At 47.3% G+C, this 22,674-nt stretch overlaps 1 protein-coding gene across 1 annotated transcript in view; it reads right to left on the bottom strand.

Moving 5' to 3' along the window:
* The window catches only part of LOC142765951 (uncharacterized), a 71,095-nt gene extending 52,551 nt beyond the window's left edge, over positions 1 to 18,544 (bottom strand). Inside the window, exons 1-3 of the mRNA XM_075867755.1 lie at positions 18,538 to 18,544; positions 10,776 to 10,921; positions 6,234 to 6,330 (exon numbers count right to left, since the gene is read on the bottom strand). Of these exons, the coding sequence (XP_075723870.1) occupies positions 6,234 to 6,330; positions 10,776 to 10,921; positions 18,538 to 18,544 (250 nt within the window). The remainder of the gene's footprint in view (positions 1 to 6,233; positions 6,331 to 10,775; positions 10,922 to 18,537) is intronic.
* Positions 18,545 to 22,674: the final 4,130 nt, after the last annotated feature.

Below are 22,674 nucleotides of genomic sequence, written 5' to 3'. Positions count from 1 at the left end.
GATACAACTTTCCGACAGATATTGGTCACAATTTTCAAGTAAGCTTTTCATCTTTTCACGCCACGCCGGCAAGATCCGCCACTGGACGCCTAAGCCTAGCGACGCTACACCGAACGCCGCTGTCGCGGCCGCTGGGACACTAGCCGACATGGAAATCGAGGTCGACGGCGTCGAAATCTCTCTCGAAGAATGGTCAGACGATTCCTGGACACCACCTCAAGGTTTCCGAGCCCAGGCGAAACGTCACCAGGCACTTAAGCAACAAGCCCAAATGAACGACGCGCAAGTAAGCAAAGCCCCCAAAACTCCACCAACCCCCCGGCCGCCGCCGGAACTGAAACGCCATCCCTTGCCAAGACTGCCGTCGCACACGTACCACATCGTGGGACGCCCCAAGACACCCATTGACCTCACGCGCACATCACCCGGAGACTTGCAGAGAGCACTGCTTAAAGCGGCATCTCTGTGTGACCTGGACCCAGCCAAGCGTGATCAACTACGCATACACCCAAGGAATAACACTTTCACCGTTAGTGTGGCAACCACCGACCGAGCAATCGCGTACCAACGCATCACATCAATCCTCCTCGGAGAAGACCGGCAGATTGAGCTACACATGTACGCCCCGCCACCAGACGACGCGATACGAGGCATTTCTTTCTACGCCCACACGTTCCCCACCGATGATGAGACGCTGAAGGACCTTCAAGACAGCAACCCTGACTACCAAATAGTAGGTGGCCGACGCATGGGAAAAACGAAGAATTTACTTATAACGCTGCTCGGGGACCACCTACCTAGATGGCTTCTACACCGTGGAGGTCTCATTCGAGTATACCCTTTCCATCCCAAAGTAGACGCATGCTTCAACTGCCGGAAGACCGGGCACCGCTCCGATGTGTGCCCTCAACCTAGGCGCCGACGCTGCCCGCGTTGCGGAGAAGACCACGAGCCACCGCCGCAAGGAACGCCACCAACATGCCAAGCACGCTGTATCGTCTGTCAAGGAGGACACATGACGAACAGCTCAAGATGCGAGTACCGCTTCGCCAAAAAGTCTGAACCACTTAACGCAGCACAAGCAGGAAAGACGCTACAAACCGAGTCACCAGCGACGCAGCAAACCTCAAATGACGATAGCCCGCCTGCCTTGGACGAGCGTAACTACCCCAGTTTCGGGACATCACAAACGCCGACGAAACGCGACAGCCGATCGAAGTCACGATCTCGCCAGGGTCAAGCAGCCTCCCACTCTAGGTCCAAATCAAGAACCCGATCATCAAGTCGCATCCCACATGCTGATATATCCAAAGCACCACCAAGCAACCCTAGTGTAGCATGGGCGCCAAGCGCAGCGTCTCCGCTGCCATCATCTCCCCCGCAGCCATCGAAACCGTGCGCCTCAACGCATGACCCGCTCGTCAAGGAACTTACGCAAACAATCAATGCGTTAAAATCCCAAATGGCGACGCAACAAGCTCAGATCGAAGTGCTCCTTGCGCAGAACCGCTCCCTAGAAAGTAAACTGGCAAAGGCCAGCCAGTCCGTGCATAATTCAACTCAACAGCCCCAACCACCCGCAGCAGCCAAACGCAAAGCAACGACTTCCACGGAAACGCTGCAATCCGAAGAGGACATGACGGCGCGAATTATTGAAATGGTCAACGCATCCGTTGCTGAAGCCCTCCGCACGACAGTCCAAACCACGGTCGTCAACGCCGTTCGTGCCGCCGTAACAGAAGCCTTCGCAACCGTAGACTCACGCCTAACGAACATAGAGACACGGTTCTCAAACATGGAAGCCACCGTAAACAACACCGTAGCCGGATTAGAAGCACTCAGAACTGCCACAGACACCAGTTTTGCAGTAATCAAGCAAAGCATGGCCAGAGCACCAGCTATCACACGCAACCGAGTGACCTCTCACTCTTCCACCCAGCACAGCGAACCCACGACGGCCTCAAGTAATGCTCCAGCTGCTGCATCATGGCCAGCACCCACTTGACTATATGGCAGTGGAACTGCAGGGGCTTTCGTAAAAAGAAAGCCCACCTGCAGCTACTCGTACAAGAAACACAACTGCCCAATTGCCAAACGCCTCCAGACGTCATCGCACTACAAGAAACAATGGCTTCTGTCTCACTCCCTGGTTACATCGCTTTCCAACAATTCACCGACTCGCACAACCAAGAAGCCCCAAGTACAGGCACGCTCGTCCACAAGAGCCTCACGGCGAAACAACACGACTTAGAATTCTCGGACATTCCACACACGGTCGTTGAAATTCTTCCGCGAAAACGCTCGCACCAATCAGTCTTCATCCTCAACGTATATTGCGCACCCCGGGCACGCGCCGACGACTTCAACCTGCTCTTCCAGAAAACCACATCGCTTTCTCGAGGCGCACAACTGCTTATACTGGGCGATTTCAACGCCAGGCACCCTGACTGGGGCTACCTGCAGGCGAACAAACGAGGCAAGAAGCTATGGCAACTCGGTCAGGACCTCCGGCTCACTCTACTAAATGACCTGCAGCAGTCACCAACCCGCATAGGAAACAGCGTGTGTAGGGACACGTCACCCGATCTCACATACTGCAAGAATATTGCGCAGGCCAGATGGGAGAACACCTGTCAACTCGCTGGTAGTGACCACTACATCATTGCCATCCAGGTACAGACGTCCGCTGGCAAGAGAGTACACAACGCCCTCGCTCAAATCACGGAGTGGCCAAAATTTAGAGACATCCGTGAAAGTGAAGCCCCAGAACGCATAACAAACCTCAAGGAATGGACAGCCTCCCTAAACGACCACGTGCGACGCACAACGCGCGAAAGTAAAGCAGCAGAGGAAACGCCTGCCACAGACTCTCGTCTTCTCCACATGTGGGACGCACACGCCAGCCTGCTGCGCAGATGGCAGAAGCAGCGCTACAATAAGAAATTGCGTCGCCGCATACAGGCCCTCTCTGAAGAAATTGAGCGACACAGTACCTACCTCGCCCGCCAACAATGGGGCCAGCTGTGCAGCGGACTCAACGGACAGCTAGGCAACAAGAAGACGTGGCACCTGTTACGCCACTTACTGGATCCCGACGACTCGAAAACAGCCGCACGGCACAGACTTAAGCGACTTGTCCACCAACACCCCGGATCAGACGAAGATCTACTAATTGAACTGGCGGACAAATACATCAACCAAGCCCATCAACCAGCGACACCGCTACCACCCTATGAAGGTAAACCAAATCCAACTCTTGATGCCGACATCACAGAAGCCGAAGTGTATGCAGCCATTCTAAAGCTTCGCACAACTTCGGCACCAGGTCCAGACGGCGTCTCGAACAAAACAATCCGCAACCTAGAACAAAACAATCCGCAAGGTCAGTAACTGCCCTTACTGAATATTTCAATGACTGCTGGCATGCCGGAAATATACCCGAAGAATGGAAGCACGCGAAAATAGTGTTTATACCAAAGCCCGGAAAAAAGGCAGACTTATCAAATCTTCGCCCCATCTCGTTAACTTCATGCCTTGGCAAACTATTTGAGCACGTGGTCTTGGCTCGGCTAGAAACACTTGCAGAAGAGCAAGACCTTTTCCCTCCAACCATGCTCGGTTTTCGCGCCCACTTATCTACTCAAGACGCCCTCGTACAAATCTACCACGATTTGTTGAAAGACCCCGTACGTGCGGGCACGCGAGCAATGCTAGGCATAGACCTACGCAAGGCGTTCGATAATGTAACACATGAAGCGATAGCCCAGCACTTGGCTTCAACAAACCCTGGGGAACGTATTTACAACTACGTGTGCTCTTTCCTCCAAGGCCGTACTGTGGAACTTTCCCTGATTGACAGCAACGCCACGAAGAGACTTGCCCTATCCAACAAAGGCACGCCACAGGGAGCTGTTCTTTCACCTTTCCTCTTCAACCTTGTAATGAGCCAACTCCCACAGTTACTAGACTGCATACCCAATATCCGACACACCCTATACGCGGACGACGTGACGGTATGGACCACTACTGGCTCCGACGGACAGATCGAGGAGGCACTGCAACGTGCTGTGGACACAGTGGCCGGATACGTCGCGTGTGCAGGTCTCGAATGCTCAGTGGAGAAATCTGAACTCCTCCTTCTTCGTCCTCCTGACTACCGTAAGGTTAAACACCCGCCACTACCAACCATCACTCTCAGAATGGCCGGATCCGAAATACCGATAGTGCAGCACATGCGGGTACTCGGCCTTCACGTACAAGCCGGCAGGGGCAATACCGTCGCACTAGAGAGGCTTGCGGTCACCGTCACTCAGACTGCCCGTCTGTTAGGAAGAATCTCCGCGCGGAAACACGGCATGAAAGAAAAGGAACTTCTCCAGCTGTTAAACGCCTTCGTAACCACAAGAATAACTTATGCCTTACCGTACCTACGACTCCTCCAGGCTGAAAAAGAAAAAGTAGACAGACTTATTCGCACAGTCCACAAGATCGCTTTGGGCCTCTCCCGCACCACATCGACCATGCACCTCCTCAGCCTTGGAATTCACAATACAATAGATGAACTTATCGAGGCTCACCGAACTGCACAAATTGAACGATTGCGTGGTAGTAAAACCGGAAGATGGATACTTCAACGTATCGGAATTCCCTCGTCACCAAGCGGACAAGACTTGATCTCGCTACCGCCTCTCCTCAGACAGCGCTTCATTGTGCAGCCGCTGCCGAAAAACATGCTGGCCGGCATTCATGACGGTAGACGATCAGCCCGCGCCAGAAACCTTCACAATACCTATGGTACGAACACAAAAGTGGCTCACGTCGACGCGGCAAGCTACCCAACCCCCAAACAAGCCTTTGCAATCAACGTCTCGTCGAAACGTACCCCAGTCGATATAGAGCCTACCACGAGGTGCGCCGGCTCCATACGCACACAAGACCCAACCGAGGCCGAAGAAGCTGCCATAGCACTCGCCGCAATGGCCGGTTTTGAAACAATTATCAGTGACTCCAAATCTGCTATCATCCGATTTGCCCGGGGCACTGTTTCCCCAACCACGGCGCGCATCCTCCGTCCTCTGCCCCGAGCGGCACGCAACGCCTCAGGCGACACTACTGCCAGCAGCACCGACGATGACGATCCTCGTTTAATCCAACTCATCTGGGTCCCAGCGCACGCAGGAAACCCGGGCAACGAAGCCGCCCACAGACAAGCTCGAGGACTCGTATGCCGAGCGGTGGGCCAGACTTCGGACCACGATATCGAAGCAACTGAAGCACTCATCACCTTTCACGACATCACACAGTACTACAAGCTATCAAGGCAAACCAGACCACCCCCGCACCCGGAACTAAACAAAGCTCAACAAATCACTTGGCGGCGGCTTCAAACGAACTCATTCCCTTCCCCGTACATATACAGGCACATATACCCTGCCTTATTCACATCTACGTGCACCCTTTGCAAGACCCAGACCGCAACCTTGGATCACATCATCTGGGGATGCAGCAAGGACCCTCCCCCACCAAACCTCCTAGGACAGTCACCTTCAAGTGAGGCCTGGGAGAGAATCCTCACGACCACAAGCCTGGACACCCAGCTCCGGGCCATCAAACGCGCTGACGAGGTGGCGACCAGGCATGGCCTGACAGCCCTCGCCACTTAGGAAACCGTCAGCTGCCTTAATAAAGTTGTTTACTACTACTACCAGTGGACGCGCATGTGGCGTCGCGCTTCGAGAACATTCAACAGCTGACAGTGCATGCGCCGTCGAGTTGTATATATACTCAAGGTCGGCGCTCGCTCGCTCAGTTGCCGCTCGTCGGTTGGTTTGTACGGCGCGTCGACGTCCAAGGTCGCGGTGAAATGAATTCCAACGAATCCACAAACACAATGATCGACGTCCCTTCGACCAGCGCCGCCCTTTCGCATACATGTGTACGTGTTCACTCATTTAACACCCCCTCCTACAACCACGTTAACCAATGCATCGACCCAAGTAAGTCGCAATTTAACACCCCATTTCACAACCACGTTAACCAATTTAGCCATCGACCCAAGTAAGTCGCACTTTAACACCCCGTTAACCAATTATATGGTCCGCATCCTCCTCAGTGTTCCCCCGAGGGAAGCTGCGGGCAATTTTTCACACTCTTCGGGCGCAAAACTATCATCTTTCGACGACTTTTGCAATGTAACATGCATATCTGGGGCCGATTTTTTTTAACCAACTCACCCCCTGGTGGAGGAGCCGGCACTGCTGGACCAGGGGTCACAGGTGGCGGGTGAGGTCTCGCAGTGCTCTCAGGGGTGGGTGGCGTAGCTGGCGGATTCTAGATGAGACACGGAAATGGTGAGAAACAGTTGGTTATAACAAAAGAGGTTTCAGGATTGCCGGAGAAATTAACGTGAGGTTCTGCATGCGCGGTGCCTTCTTCCAGTGTGGAGATCAAACAAGGCAACATTACTGCCGTTCTCACGTGCATTCTGTATTACTACTGGATATAAATTTCCCTGCGGCGTGATTACGGAATTCATTATCTTTTAAAAGTTTGCCACATTGGATAATCAATGAAGAAAAATTTTTTTGTCTGTGGCTCGATGATGCTTTTCGAGGTACCGATACCAACGTCCGGTGGCCCAGTGTGCCGCAGACGCCTTTTCTTATGACCGATTAAAGATTTAGTTTGCCTAAAATCTTTCCCGCTGTTTTCGAATAAATAGGCCTGAACGTTTTCACGAGGAATAATGACACCATATGGTGACGCAGTAATCAAAAAGACTGAATAATTATTTTCATTTCCAATTATCATCACCATCATTATACATAATAATCATGATTCTTGTAACTTACTTTTACTTATTACTACATACACTTCTTCTCGGGTCACATGACTTGCGGGGCGCTTACTACTAATGCTCCTCAGCATCCTCGTCTTCCTCCTCCTCCTCCTCTTCCTCCTACTACTACTACTACTAATACTAATACTACTTCGACGCCAACGAGGGCACAAGCACCCTAAACAGCCATCTTTTAAAACAGAAGAGCAGCATTTTGAAGCAGAGAAGGGTGGATGTCTGCGCGTCTGTGATGCGCAGTTGACGTAACGAAGGTTCTCGTATTCGCCCCCATGCAGGTCGAGAGGAGTCGCCGCCTCGTGGCCACTGGCTGAAGCGCGCCTAGTTTAAATTGATTATTGCTTAGTTGGCTGGACACATAAGTGTACCATATGCGCGTAACGCCATGCTCATTCTCAAAGGGCGGTTTGTTCCACTCCGTTAGCCAAAGCTTAACCTAAGCTTGTGAATTTGCCTAGCAGAGTGTACAGACACATTTGGCCTTGTTCGGCTGTATACGCACTGCAATAAGATGAGTTCATGCACTTGCCGAGAGCGCAGCGTATTGTAGCCAGGACCATTTCAGTGTGCCACTTTGTGAGTGCACTTGGCGTGGTGCTGAGCACGAGGAGTATTAAATATTGCGTGGGTGCAGCGTCTTATCGACTCAGTCAGAAAAAAACTTGCATTACCGTTGGGTGTCTAACTGCGGCGATGTCGATCATCGGTTGTGCAACGAGGGTCAAAGATAACCTTTTATGACACGGTCCTGGTTCTAATGCGGGCAAGTATTTCGGTCTAGTAAATTCTAGCATTTCTGTGCTTAAATTACCCGATAAATGAAAAGCATATAGAATGAAGTGGAGGTAATTAAAGTTGAGTCGTTCTGCGCAATTTGAGATTGAACAAAACGTGTGCAGGCATACCCATGTGCTTTGATTAGGGTTTACTTTAAATAATTCAGATTGTCAAACTGATAGTCTTTAGCAACTCAGGAAAGGGCAAAGAATAGAAAGAAACACAGATAAGCGCTTCTTGTCTTGTCCTTGTTTTTTTCTTGTGCAGTTAGATGCTATGTTACTTGAATGGTTTGTTGCCAGCTACCATCACTGTTAAACCAGTTGCAGAGAACAAATGGTGCCGATATTACAAAGTTATCAATGAAAGAGCTCCGCGATATATGTATATAAATAAGTTTAAATGTTGTGTATAATATTATAACCCTTAATTGTACACATCCTATCAAGGTTCGCGATGGGTTACCTAATTTTGTTGTTTTATAATACTTTTTCACACAGCCAAAACTATTTCACCCTGGTTTTTTTTTCTTTCGTCGTTATACCAATGTTTTACAGCTTCCGATAACATGTGTCAAAAGCTCTTGTGTACCTTTGCAATCTGTTATTATTATTTGTCCTATTACTGCCTGATGCTGTCCTACTCAAGAGTCGCTGTCGCCTCGTCAAGCTACTCACTGTAGTAGCCTTTTGTGGCAGCTCCTATCTTTCCTTTCTTCGAAGGCTGAATAAATTTGATTTGATTTGATAATGGACCACCAAATTGCCGAAAGATTTGCACTATTAGGTCAATATTAATCCAAGCAGCATGTCTCACATTCATGTCGTATAATTTCATGCGAAGCACGACTTATATATATTTTGACGTTATATTGAGCACCTTTATGATGTTATATACTGACGGAAACACAAGACACTGTTTGCCTGAGAAAGAATGAATGAATGAATGAATGAATGAAAGAGTGAATGAATGAATGAACTTTATTTGAAGTCCAGCAGTTTCCTCCGAGAGAGGTGGGAAAACAAAAGCTTTTGTCTCATCAAACTTCCCAACTTTTGTTGCATCACTGTCACGTGGACAATCTATCGAAGAAAGCTGCATGCTGAACTATAAACTGTCTATAACCTTTTAACACGATAGCGTTAACGACCTCGTTTCACAGAAATTTTGGTGTCAGACTCAGCGTTGTTAGTTATGAGCGAAAAACCATCTTGTACGTAACACAGAAATTTTGGTGTCAGACTCAGCGTTGTTAGTTATGAGCGAAAAACCATCTTGTAGGTGACCGCAAAATCGAGACAGATTCAAATAAAATAAAAATAAAAATTTTAGGGTTCGAGTGAGGATCTAACCCAGGTCAGCTGTCTGGCAAGCAGCCTAGGCGTTTTAATACACAGCTACGTTTCTGCGTGGCAAGGCAGTACTTCATTTGCTGAAAAATGCAGTAAAATAACGTTCGTTTTTTTTTACATATACAAGCATCTTGTATACGTGCTTCCCTCCTCTACAACATGTAATATCGAAGTACTATTGTGTGGTACAAGCGTACATTGCTATGGGGTGTCAAAACATGTGATTATTGAAAATAATTTGTGGTTTAGACCCGACCACCTATTACAAAAAGCACGCTCGTTACTTCGCGTATTCCCCTAATAGGACACTAAAGAAAAAATTGATTTTTCTTGTATTCGTAAAGTACCATTTCACAATCCTGAAAACATCACTTTAACAAAGACATGGCGCTTAGCCAGCAAGAGAACGCGCGAAAAAAATGGGGATGGCAACGCCACTTCGAAATCCCGCACTAAACACCATGACGTCAGACGTTTTGTCGGCGTCCTCCTGGGTCTCACGAAATTCCCTATCGATCAAAAATAAGTACAGTGTAATGTGTGGTTGTGAATAACTCAGCGTACGAGGTTTCATAAAGTTTCATCGAGCCAACTCCACAAAAATACTGAATATACATGTGGAAGTTTATTACGTCATGCGTGGAAACTATGGCGCAAAATTTAGAAACGAAACTTCACCCTTAACTTTCTCCTGTATTAATGAACTTTCAACAGTGAAACATGTAGCATTAGAGTTCTCAAAGTAAAATTTGCCAAGTTAAACGAAGTCATATATAGTTCCCCTTTAGGTCCATTCAATACCACGTAACGGGTGCATAGCAAGTTCGAAAAAATTCCCCGCGCATAGTTTCTCGTGCTTTAAACCCTACTAACCATCGAAAACAATGCGGCCATATGCGAAACCTTTACTGACAGAAGCAAATTTCATTGACTACATTGTAGTGATCCATATTGTAAATATCCCGAGTAACACATAAAATAGTAAGGATGCACTACGTGGTTGAAATACGCACCAGGGACGGGATATTGCTGTCGCGTTCAATTCTTAAAGGCAAAGCTCAAGGATTTTCCAATTTTTTTAACTGTCATTGGAGTAAAAACAAGTGCGTCAAAATGCTGTCAGCAAAGTAGCTTTCCCGAAAAAACTTGTCAGCTGTCTTACGTTCACCTCATGAAGAACTCAATAGAAACAAACGTGGATGCATATTCATGGTTATTATAGTTTATCGCTGAAGAGTATAAGGTTTATTCATTTGTGCTTTTGAGTAATCAAGGCTAGTATGCATGAAGCTAAGTCGCATTGAAGCAGTGCGTGGTAGGTTGAACCCAACCTCTACATAGCCCCGCAGAGTGACCGGTCACCTCGACAATACTCGGCGTCTGGTGTGGCGCTCTCTGGGCTCATTTGGCGTCATTGAGCGGGCAAGCGCAGCTGCAAGAAGCGTGACACAGTGCAAAAGCGCAGGCAGTCGCCAAGCGCAAACATCTTTCTCAATGGGAGATGGCGTTTGTCTCACAACAGTAACGTCAGAAGAGCTTTATGCATCCAGTCGGCCATGGACGACATATATGTTAAAAGTAGGCTGGAATCAATGCATTTTCTTCGCCGATATTCGGCTCGCGTCGCTTACAAAAACGCACCGCGGCGTACAATTCTGTGTGTGCCACCAGCCGCCTATCCATACAAGAGCTGTTACGGAGCTACCACCTCTAGCCCGATCTCGGGGCGAAATGGAACCGTCATTGCGCACAGCTAGGGAAAAAGAGAGGTTATGAACGCGCCTACTCACAGGGCCTTTTGGCGTTGCAGGACTCGGGGTCACAACAGGGGAAGGCGCGACAGGGCCACCGCCACCCCCGCCGCCGCCACCACCCCCACCACCACCACCAGCCTTGAGCAGCTCTTCAGTGACGGTATCATCCACTGCTTCGGATCCTAGCGAAGAAAGCAGGCAATCAATAAAAGCAGACCATCAAAGGGGAGGGGGATACTGGCGAGGACAGCGGGTAAAAACACCAGGCCTGCGCGAAGCAGGCACAGCCAAAGCTGGTGTAATTGCATTTTTTAACCAATTGTAAATTATCTTAGGGCAACCAATAGAAGAACACATGCCAAGCACCTGCTACGCTGTGAATCATATTTTTGTCACGTTAGGAAGCACTGATTATAATATATTCGTCATATTGCACCGAAGTGATGTACACGCTCCACATCTGTAAGGTATAGACGAGGGTTCGACGGAATACCGTCTGGTCATCTTATGGCATCGTTGGAAAACAGGTCACAGGCCACATCGGCCAGTGACGATGCTTGTTGATGCTGTTAATCGAAACGAAGCATGGCTGAGCCCTTTGTAAATGGTTGGAAGTATTTAACAGCCCACTCGTTACGCGATTCGCACTGCATGGCATCTCGTTGTCATTTCAGTTTCTTCCATGCTGGATTACGAAGGTTAACGTGATTGCTTGCCCGACGTGACGCGATTGAATAACAAGCACCGGGTGGATAATGCCTCTTCTTATTCCGCGCTTTTTAACTCGATGTTCTTTATGCCGGGCTTCGCCAAGCTAGAGTGATGTATTTACGGCATGGAGAATGTACGCAATGAACACAACGACAAAGAAGAGAAGTTCCTTCATGTCGAGTCGAACACTCAACCTCTCAGTGCATAGGAACATATTCCGGGCATGCTATCTACTGCGCCATTGTTGCACTCTCTAGATGCGTTACAAATGCGCCTTTTATATCTCACACTTTCCCTTCACAGTGCTTTTGGTCGGCGGAATGGTGTCGCCCTATGGAAGAGGTAAAGTAAGGTAAGTAAGGTAACCTTGGCCTCAGCGAGTGTATTCTGCAACGCGTCCTTGCTACGCGTGCGTCCCATTCGCGCGCTGCTTTGGAGTGAAATTTTGTCAACACCTTAAGGCAACACCAGACGGAGCTAGCAAAGTTTGAGTGCAATTTTGAACTTCTGAGTGGCACTCGACTGTTCTGCAAGGGCCGTGCCGGTGCTTGAAACACCTCCAGAAGTAGGCCTTGTGAAGGAGTCATCGCAGGCACTGAATTGTGTTAACAACGTGTCGCAATTAAGTAACAACTAGGTGTCCCACTGTGCGAATAGCACAGTGAGCAAGTTCTTTAAGGGGGCCCTGCAATAATTTTTGAGCATGGTCAGAAAACGCTGCCGATCGGTAGTAGTGGCTCCGGACAACACGTGAGCCAAATATTTCAGCGCAGCACCTGGCCTGGAATTCACAATAAATTATCAAATTCAGCTAAAAATTGCTTTCTCTTTTTTCGACAAATCACGCAATATGCCCCAAAATCACACTTTGCAAACTCTTCTATCAGCCATTGGCTGATTTCAAAATGGCGCGCTCACTCGTTACAGAGATCGCCGCAGGAGGGAGCTACTTGTCCACGCGTGCGCCCGCGATCACACTGAAAAAATCGCGCATTCAAAGAAAAAAATGTGCTCAAGGTCTCGAGGCACGCGTGACTTATTTTTTTTTTTGTGGCCCTGCCATTCCTCCCTGCATAGCTTCCGGCGCTTTCGTCTGGACGAGAGAAGAGAGAATGCAATGGTAGCATGCGACAAGCCTTCGTAACTCGACTCGTACTGGACAGGTTCTTAAAATTTTTGTGGCGTTGAATTTCGTGAGGCAATAAGCTTTACCACTGAATTAATTCCGTGGTTGCTTGAAGAAGTGTTTCAGGGCCCGTTTAAAGCTTTCCACTAATTGCAAAGGGCTTCCCCTTCATTCTACATCGTTATCATTCCCATCAACAAAATTCCCATAATGCTTGACACATGTTAGTGGGTACGTTCGCTTTTCGCACTTTCCTACTTCACAAAATGACGATGTTATTTGCCACAATGGTTGGTTCTATGCTAAGACCACTTCTCGAGCTTTCGCTGTGATCTGTCTGCGTAATAACCGTAGGCCTCGCGCCTCTTGTCTCACTGTCAGGCATTCTATCATACTGCGATAGCATGAACTTCCTACCTAGCAGATAGACGAATACGACGAGTGCGGTAAGTCCCAGAAGCACGATGCAAATGGCCCCTATGACCCATAGGCTGCTCTTGCCCGAACCTGCGTCACTGCAAGGCAGAGAGAGATACGTGATTGTACAACAATGTACAGATCAAACTCTAAGTTGGCAATGTTTTACGACATTTCAAAAAGGTCAGTGTCACGACAACGCAAATTGAAAAAAATTCCCTGCGTTTTGCAGTTCTTGTGCGGGTTATATGAAGGGTGGCGATTTATGCGCGGAAAAATACAGTATCGATGTAGAGAGCTCTTCAGTGTGATCCTACGAAGCTGCACGCATTGAAAGGCCTCCTGAATCCTAGTGTACACGGGCCCCACTCCAGTTCGTGGCACATGTGGGAACGTTTCGGAAGGACCATTTGTTGGGCTTGTTAGTACATGCCTTGATATATACCAAGAAAGTACGCACAGGGTATGTACGGTAAGTAAAAATAAGTAAGCTTGCGTAGGGTCATCAGATTCACCGATACTTCGTGACGTATTTTTAGCCTCTGTTGAGTGGCGGGTAAATTCTCGGGTTGCTGGCTCTGTTGTCTTTAGGATTTTATAATATGCAGACGACTACTTAGTAGCTTTACCCGATTTGAGTACCACACATCTTGACGATATAATTGGGATAATCACATGCTTTTTTTACCATTGAATCACATTTACTTGTGAGAGACGAAGTAACAACAGCATGTAATTTTTATAGCTCAAGCCAACCATCAACAATGATAACGTCTGCTATATACAACCCCACGACAAAGAAGTCTTCTACATCATGACAGCGCATACACCTAACGTGATCAAAGGGGATTGCGATGTCATGTGTGAAACCTTCACCAGCAAAAAGCTACCTATCCACAACCCCAGACAGTATAACCAGATGCAACATCTAGAAGGTGCGGGCTTTGCATCTTCGCTTTTCATTGCTGTGTGTGGATCAATTTTACAGGACATAGAAAAAAAAAGTACCTGACTACTGAAAGGAAAACAAACGACGGAGACCACGGATGATGCCACACAAGCCCAGATTCACCTACAATTTTTTATAAATGCTAACAGGTATGACGTCGAAGTGGTGTTCTCAGCAGCATGTAGGTTATAACTCAGACTTGCCGTATGCTGACCAATGAAAAGAAAAAATCCTGTGCGAAGAAACATGGTGATTGCTACGCCGATTGTGTAACTCACGTGGTATACAAGATACCACTGAGCTATGGCAAATAGTACGTTGGGCAGACGGGTCGGTGTTTAGATATAAGAGCACGTGAGCATTTTTGATGGCATCTTGCTTTTCAGTAGGACAACAGGTAGAGATCGCTGCGGCAAGTGTAAATGCACTCCACAAGTTCATCCCGCAACCTTTCTCATGTGTGGCAAAATAAAAAAAGAGAAATAAAAGAGACAGCTCAAATTAGGAAATCTGGTATTATATGTGCAAGTACGTCAAGTGTGTATTTAACCTTTTAATGCCTGAACTATAGAACTGCCGAAGATAATTGTTTTTTTCTTTTCATTTTCCGTATTTAAATCGCAACCTTTCAATCATTCTACAATTACACAATTTAAAATAGAAGTTCAAGGCATACTTTTATGTATATCGGGTATTCTCGCTCCTCCGCGATGGTCTGGTGGCTAAGGTACTAGGCCGCTGATGCGGAAGGTCACGGGTTCAAATCCCGGCTGCGGCGGCTGTATTTTTGATGGTGGCAAAAATGCTCTAGCCCCGTGTGCTCGGACTTTGGTGTACGCCAGAGAACCCCAGTTGGTCAACATTTCTGGGGCCCTCCAGGGCGGCATCTCTAATTATCTAAATGGTGGTTTTGGGACGTTAAACCCCACATATATATCTATCGATCTGTTGGGAATTCTCCGCATGCTACATAAGTGAGGACCTTGAAATGGAAAACGTACTTCAGAACTAGGCAACATGTGATGTGCCACGTCTTGATCGCGTGCGCACTGAATAAACAAAAATTAAGGATGATAGGACTTGCGTCAGCCAAGCCAGAATAAACGAAGTGAGCGCTTTTGCACGCACTTGGCGTCTCCGTAATCAGCTACAAATTGAGTGGTTCTAGCTTAAAATACATTACACGAGATGGCGCTAGATTTTTCACAATGAAAACTACGTCCCACGTGAGTGTTTGACAGCCGGCATTAAAGGCCGAGCGCATTTCGTGACTTGCTTGACAGGAGTTTTTCGGTATGTCACGAATCTGCGACACTAGGACGCAAAGGGTCAAGTGACAAGTGCAGCTTCTCTTTATTCACTGATAATGCACTGATAACATGTCCGCACGTATAAAAGTAGGCTTAATGCGGGGCATTTGGTTGGGGAATTCGAAGGTCGCGTCGCAACCTGCCCTTTTTATGCTGTGTGTTTACGGGTGAAGTTGTGCATGGAATAAAAACATGAAAGGAAGGAAGCAACAGGTCAACCACTGCACCCCCTACTAAGGTTGTCCTGTAAAGTTACAATTGTGCCCCGTATCCGTACGCGGCTTCACATGTAAACTTACCAAATCGCTTCCAGCTGTAGCAATGGTTTTTCAGGTATTGTGAAGTGGTAACTTGCTCATATGCGAACATTCCTTTTGTCTCCTCACGGTCACTTTAAAGAGCCGGGGCGTGCAAATTTGGGCAAAAGGGAGATGTCACGACGCCACAAACGCCAGCTAACTGTAAAATACACACAGCGGCGTAAATAGACACAAAAACTTATTGGTGCATCACCCCGCAGGGGCTAACATATATGAGTCAGGAACGCGTGTTGGCCTACGTGAAAAGCACAACCACCCACTTCTTTGACCAAAACGCGCGAGCGTCGACAGTGCAGTTAATTATCAGCGTTTAACGAGGCACGGTGGTGAAATAAACGAGAATACGTGCATGCCTGCGACGAACAGTTCTGTGCAGCTGTCCTCTGCTATATTTAGAATTCCCGTAATTGGACAACAAGACGCCCGCAACAGGTGCTTAGGACTAGGCAGTCGATGCTTGCGCGCTCAGGTTAAACAAATTGGTGGCTGTACTTCAGCTACCTAAGTCATTCGGTGCATTTATGGCACAACACAATTGAGAAACGAAGCGAAAACGCCAAAGCAGCCGGAAAACGGCGGCGGCACGTGTCGACAAATAGCGCACCGCGAGCCCTTGCGGCATGCGGTGGCTGCCACTGCGCATGCGTCTTAACGTGAGCCGCCGTTCACGTTCGTGGCCCGCTCGCAGGAAATCCGAAATAGCGTGCGGCAATCGCGGCCCGCGAAGCTTCTGTGCATTTGGGTTTCCGGTCGGGGTGAAAGTCCCTAGACATTTCCCTAGGGGGAGCAGATACTATTCTAAAACTCATATGGCACGCTCAACTAAAGCAACGCCCGCAACATCTGCAAACGTTATTGTGAAGCTCCCTAATGATCACAGTCGTTCAGCCCCTCGTGCATACCAGCGGCACCGTTGCCTTCGCTACTTTCAGAATTCATTTCATTTTGCTCGTTTCCCGAGCCCTAACTCTCATACCAAATTCTAGTTATTGATTGATTGGTTAATATGTGGGGCTTAACGTCCCAAAACCCCCATACGATTATGAGAGACACCTTAGTGGAGGGCCCCGGAAATTTCTACCACCTGGGGTTCTTTACCGTGCACCCAAATCTGCGCACACAGGCCTACAGCATTTCCGCCCCCATCGAAAATGGAGCCGCCGCAGCCGGGATTCGATCCCGTGACCTGCGGGTCAGCAGCCGAGTACCTTAGCCACTAGATCATCGCGGCGGGGCTTCAAAGGCATGTCATATATGGTAGCATATAAAGAGACGACACACCCATAGGCCCCTGCGGTTAATTTTAGAGTAACTGTATACGGTCTCTATGAGACCAGAGTAGCGCATAGGTCCGCAATCTTGCCTGGCTAGCAATCAAAGCTATGCGGTGAAGCCGCCTTCTGTTTTAGCAGATGACATTCCTGTAATGTTTTTTTTTTTGCCGTGTTGCATGTTGACATGCTTGGCTTGCGTCCTTGGCGCACTGTTTGCAGTGCTTGAAGGCCCCTTTTCTTCCCGATTGTCAATAAATTGCAACGCAAGAGCTGACCAACCTGCAATGCAAGAGGCAAAGCACTGCAAAGGAACAGTTCCCACCTGTTAAACGCTGTTTCGGGAGATACACCGGCAGATATGACACGAGCGGACAGATATATTGCAGCTTTGGCGGTGGACTGAACCAGCTGTGCAAAAACGAGATACATTAGGGACTCAATGCTGCTCGTTCTTCAACGTCTAGTGTTCTCGGCGATCGTAATCCGAACCAAGCTCTCTATGAACTCGTCCTTGTCGAGGTCATGAACTTTGTCGTGCTCCACGGGTAGTTTGCAAGCGCACAGACGCGAGCCACTGCCGACGCCTTTGCCGCCATGTTGAATTTGCGGTTGGTGGATTATATCACGTGGTTCCGGCAGCCAAAGTCGTGAAGCGGAAAGGCAATCCGCTATCGCGTGGCGAAAAAATTGGTATCGGGCTAATTTTTTCGCGCCGGCTTGGAGGAGTGAATTTACGGCCGCTCAGGCGGTGAAGCAAGCGAATTTCTCATGAGTTTTTACGCTTTCGCCCCCTTCGAGATCAAGTGTGAACACGCTTTTACTCCTGCCCGATGGTGAGTGTATGGAGGGTTCCGGCTATTTGTGGTTGGTGCTGCCCAAGATCTTCCGACAAATTCACAATAAATATTGCAAGTGTTCGCAAACAGTTTGATATAAAGTTAATTCGATTTACCCGAGTTCGGTACAGTGGTTTCACTGTATCATCATCATCATCATCATCATAATCATCATCATCATCATCATCATCGTTGTTGTTGTCGTCGTCGTTGTCATCATCATCATGCTTCTGCATGTCCAAAACCTTAGGCCAGACTCCCACAAGGGCTGCAAATCCTAAGACAGCAGCGAGGCTTCTTTGAACTCGTGGCGCAAGCTTGAAAGCAAGAGCTGAGAGATTGGTAGAGCTCCCGACAAAAAAAAAAAAGGCACCGCCCTTATACAAGCTTATGTTCTTTCGTGTAGTTAATTTTCGCAGCAGGTTATACATACAGTCAGTTGCTGGAATAGCTCTGTGATTTAGTTGTTTGTTGCGTCAACACACACACAAGCACACAGGCACAATTGTTTCGAGGTAAGAGCAAAGAGTCGTAAACTTACGCAGCTCCAGCTGGGAATAAAAGTCAAGAAACCAAGTTATATATCCCACCTAATCAAAATGATGCATAAAAAAACCGTAAGACCGATGTATATTATAATAATACATGATCTGCTATGGGATGTACTCTGTCTCTAAAGAAAATTTCTGTTGCAAGTCAGTTAGTGTACAGAGAAAAATTCCGGTAGATCTCACTCGTTGTGGCAACCAATTTCAAGCGAAATAGTCAGCTGGAGCTGCATGTGCGAAAGTTTCAAGCAATATACATACGAGGTGGACCGATGCGGTTTGAGTACTGAGCAAAGCTTGGGCTTACCGGCCATCTCGCCGACACTGGGCCCCAAAAGGTAGCTTATCGCATGCCGTAACGCTGACACTCACCTTAGAACACAGGCGTCACCATTGCGAAAAAATCTAAATAGTGCTCGTTGGCGAATTCATGTGGGAATGAACAATGCTATAGATTATAGCTTGTCGGTGCTCATCATCATCAGCCTGACTACGTCCATAGCAGGACAAAGGCCTCTCCCATGCTCCGCCAGTTAACCTGGTCCTGTGCTTGCTGCTGCCAATTTATACCCGCAAACTTCTTAATCTCATCTGCCCACCAAACCTTTTGTCTCCCCCTAACCCGCTTTCCTTCTTTGGTAATCCAGTTAGTTACCCTTAATGACCAGCGGTTATTTTGTCTACGCGCTACATGCACGGCCCATGTCCATTTCCTCATCTTTATTTCAACTATGATATCCTTAACCGCCGTTTGCCCCCTAATCCACTCTGCTCTCTTCTTGTGTCTTAAGGTTACACCTACCATTTTTCTTTCCATTGCTCGCTGCGTCGTCCTCAATTTAAGCTGAACCCTCTTTGTAAGTCTTCAGGTTTCTGCTCCGTAGCTAAGTAGCAGCAAGATACAGCTGTTATATACCTTCCTCTTGAGGGATAGTGGCAATCTACCTGTCATAATTTGTGAGTGCTTGCCGAATGTGCTCCACCCCATTCTTATTCTTCTAGTTACTTCAATCTCGTGGTTCGGCTCTGCGGTTATTACCTGCCCTAAGTAGACATAGTCTTTTACAACTTCAAGTGCACTATTACCCATCTCGAAGCGTTGCTCCTTTCCGAGGTTGTTGTACATTACTTTAGTTTTCTGCAGATTAATTTTAAGACCCACCTTTCTGCTCTCCTTGTCTAACTCCGTAATCATGAGTTGCAATTCGTCCCCTGAGTTACTCAGCAATGCAATGTCATCGGCGAAGCGCAAGTCACTAAGGTATTCTCCATTAACTCTTATCCCTAACTGTTCCCATTCTAGGCTTCTGAAAACCTCCTGTAAGCACGCGGTAAATAGCATCGGGGAGATTGTGTCCCCCTGCCTTACACCCTTCTTGATTGGTATTCTATTGTTTTCTTTATGGAGCACTATGGTAGCAGTTGATCCCCTGTAGATTTCTTCCAGGATCTTTATATATATTTCATCGACGCCCTGATTCCGCAGTGTCTGCATGACGGCTGATATTTCTACTGAATCAAACGCTTTCTCGTAATCTATGAAGGCTATGTATAGTGGTTGGTTATATTCTGAGCATTTCTCTATTACCTGATAGATAGTATGATTGTGGACGACTGTTGAGATTGTCAGTGCTCACGTGCTGCATTAATATAGCCAACTAGAACTGACGTCACGTTTTCCTAATCCTTCAATCGCGGAGTGTCTTACAGCATCCCTCCGTTGATGTGAATAGAAAAAGCTACGGTGCAGAGCCGCATGCTATGAGCCGTAGAACGTGAGTACGCGACACGTGAGTGGAATAAAGGGTGAATTTCGTCCCGTACGTGACAGACATTGCGCTCGATTCAATTCAATTTAGTTACCAGAAAAAAACTGGAGGGACGCCTGAGCAGAAAGCTGTCGCAGCAGCTTGACGAAGGCCCAGGGTCCCTTACATGGCAATATCACATATACGAGACAGGTAACCAAGTGTTTTCGTACATAGCATTCGCATCGAAAGCACTGTACATACAAATCAGCATGCATCACACGTACACCTAAAACGTAACAATGACACTTCGTGCAAGAATGCAGGGTGATGACTTAAAAAGTTGTCACGCAGATGTTTTTTTATTTAATGTGGTTGTGTGTATGTACGGGTTGAGTATGGTTGCAATATTATGAGTTATGATTGCAAGCTGTAGTTGTTCCGGGACCAAGGTACCTAACATAAGGTTGATCTCATCACCGGTCAATCACGTTAGTCGCTCACTCATACCCTCCTGTGTCCATCTTGGTATATACCACGTTGAGGAGGTGACCACAGGGGCACCCAATCGTAGGCCACTATAATTCAGACGATGACGAACATTAGCGAAAATTTTTAAACCGTGCCATGCCTACGACGCCCAAAACGAAAAACGGTCCAGGAAAAGCCACAACTTATTCACTACACGCTTGCACATCACCTACACAACTTACAAAGAGGGTTCCACAATGTTAATATTTTCATTTATTTATTTATTTTAGTTATTTAAACGTTGGAGTGCATCAATGTACTCTGCAGTTGTAAAGTGATATTTCAGCAAGTACAAAAGAGGTCATATGAATATAGACAAAAGCTTACACGTGGACATCTCCGAACCACCTGCAACACACAAAAAACCACATCGTGAATCAAAACGTTATCTATTACTCTAAGATGAATATTAAGAAAAATTGTGGTCAAGGGAAGTATAGCAGGTGTTATTGATAGTAATTGTAAGATAGATGCGAAAAAAAAGGAAAGTGGACCAAAGGATTATTTCCTGCAGACAGGCATCAGATAATTTTAAGCGTTTCATGCTTAATAGTTGTTCACCCATTGAAAAAAGGTGACTATCATTTAATGAAGAAAGTTTCTTGAGAATCAATAGATTACACAATAGTTTACTAACATTAACCCTAATAAAAAGAGCTTGCATTATTTAGAGTCTGAAATGAAGGCTTTCAGTCTTAGCCATAGCTAAATACATCTCCAATTTTCCCGCTTTTTCATCGGATCTGCCAAATATGCATGCCTCTTAAACTTCAAATGACAATTTTCTTCCAATGCTATCGATGCTACACTAAATTTAATTTTCTTTCATGGTTATCATTCAAAGAAAGCCCCATTCAGTCTTAAACTCCATGATCCATTGATTGATTGATTGATTTGTGGGGTTTAACGTCCCCAAACCACCATATGATTATGAGAGACGCCGTAGTGGAGGGCTCCGGAAATTTCGACCACCTGGGGTTCTTTAACGTGCGCCCAAATCTGAGCACACGGGCCTAACACATTTCCGCCTCCATCGGAAATGCAGCCGCCGCAGCCGGCAATCGAACCCGCGACCTGCGGGTCAGCAGCCGAGTACCTTAGCCACTAGACCACCGCGGCGGGGCACTCCATGATCCATACCTATTCCTAAATACTTCATAGCGCTGAATTGAGTTTGATTGGAGTTGGCAGCGAGCTACGTTTTATTGACAGTGCTGGGTCAAATCTGGCTTCACAATTCTGTGAGTCTGCCTTCGTATTCTTGCTTGCTTACCAAATGGGCTGCTGATTCCCGAAATAGCGCTGTCCGGGGAAATCGAAGAATCTGGAGATGGTGTGGAGGCTGCAGAAAAGGTTGTACACGCAAGGCGAGTGTTAGTGAGACAATGCCGTTTAGTCAGTTTTAGACAGAATATTGTGGAGAGCCTCCAACCGCGTGGCTAGGCATGTGTGAGTTATTCGCGTCCTTTGCACAACTCTCATCAGACAAAATGAGAGAGAGAGAGAGAGAGAGAGAGAGAGCAACCTCAGCGAGAGAGTGGTGTCCGAGTGATCCGAATCTATGATGGCGTGAGCCGGGGTAGGTGACTGGGAAAACTTGCGTGATAATAGTAATCGCCCACATCTCTGCTATCTTGATTGGTCCGTGAAGCCGTTCAACTACATTACAGCCGTTATTGCAGTGTCCTGGTGCCGTTAATGTTTCCTACTCGGCTTTTTTGTTCAGAGGACGCATTAACTGTACAGAAACTGAGTTTGGCAATGACCCTTAAGTCTATTAACGGGGGCATAAAGAGCGTCAAAGGCTGTGGAAAGTATAAGGAAATTAGGCAGATCCCATGTACCTGGAAATCAACGTTATGCGAAGCATGTGGAGGGAAGGTGATCGTGTTGCAATTTTTTCATTGAGCGACACGTCATGAAATGACGCTGACTATATGTAGAAATTTTGCACGCACAGACATCTGTTGAAGGGTTTTATATGTTTATATAAGCAGTTGTTTGCACTTGAGCAAAGATGCCAACTGAAACATGCGTATTAGCAACACCATAAGCTGATATGAAGCTCACCAGGATGCTGGTCCTGGGCACTGCTACATTAATAAACTTCAGCGCATGGCAACTAATCACAATTGACGTTAACCTGACGTGAAGGCGTACATATG

Source organism: Rhipicephalus microplus, chromosome 6 (genome assembly GCF_043290135.1).
Source record: "Rhipicephalus microplus isolate Deutch F79 chromosome 6, USDA_Rmic, whole genome shotgun sequence".
NCBI classification, from domain to species: Eukaryota; Metazoa; Arthropoda; class Arachnida; order Ixodida; family Ixodidae; genus Rhipicephalus; species Rhipicephalus microplus.
This window is presented reverse-complemented; position numbering and strand designations above follow the sequence as displayed.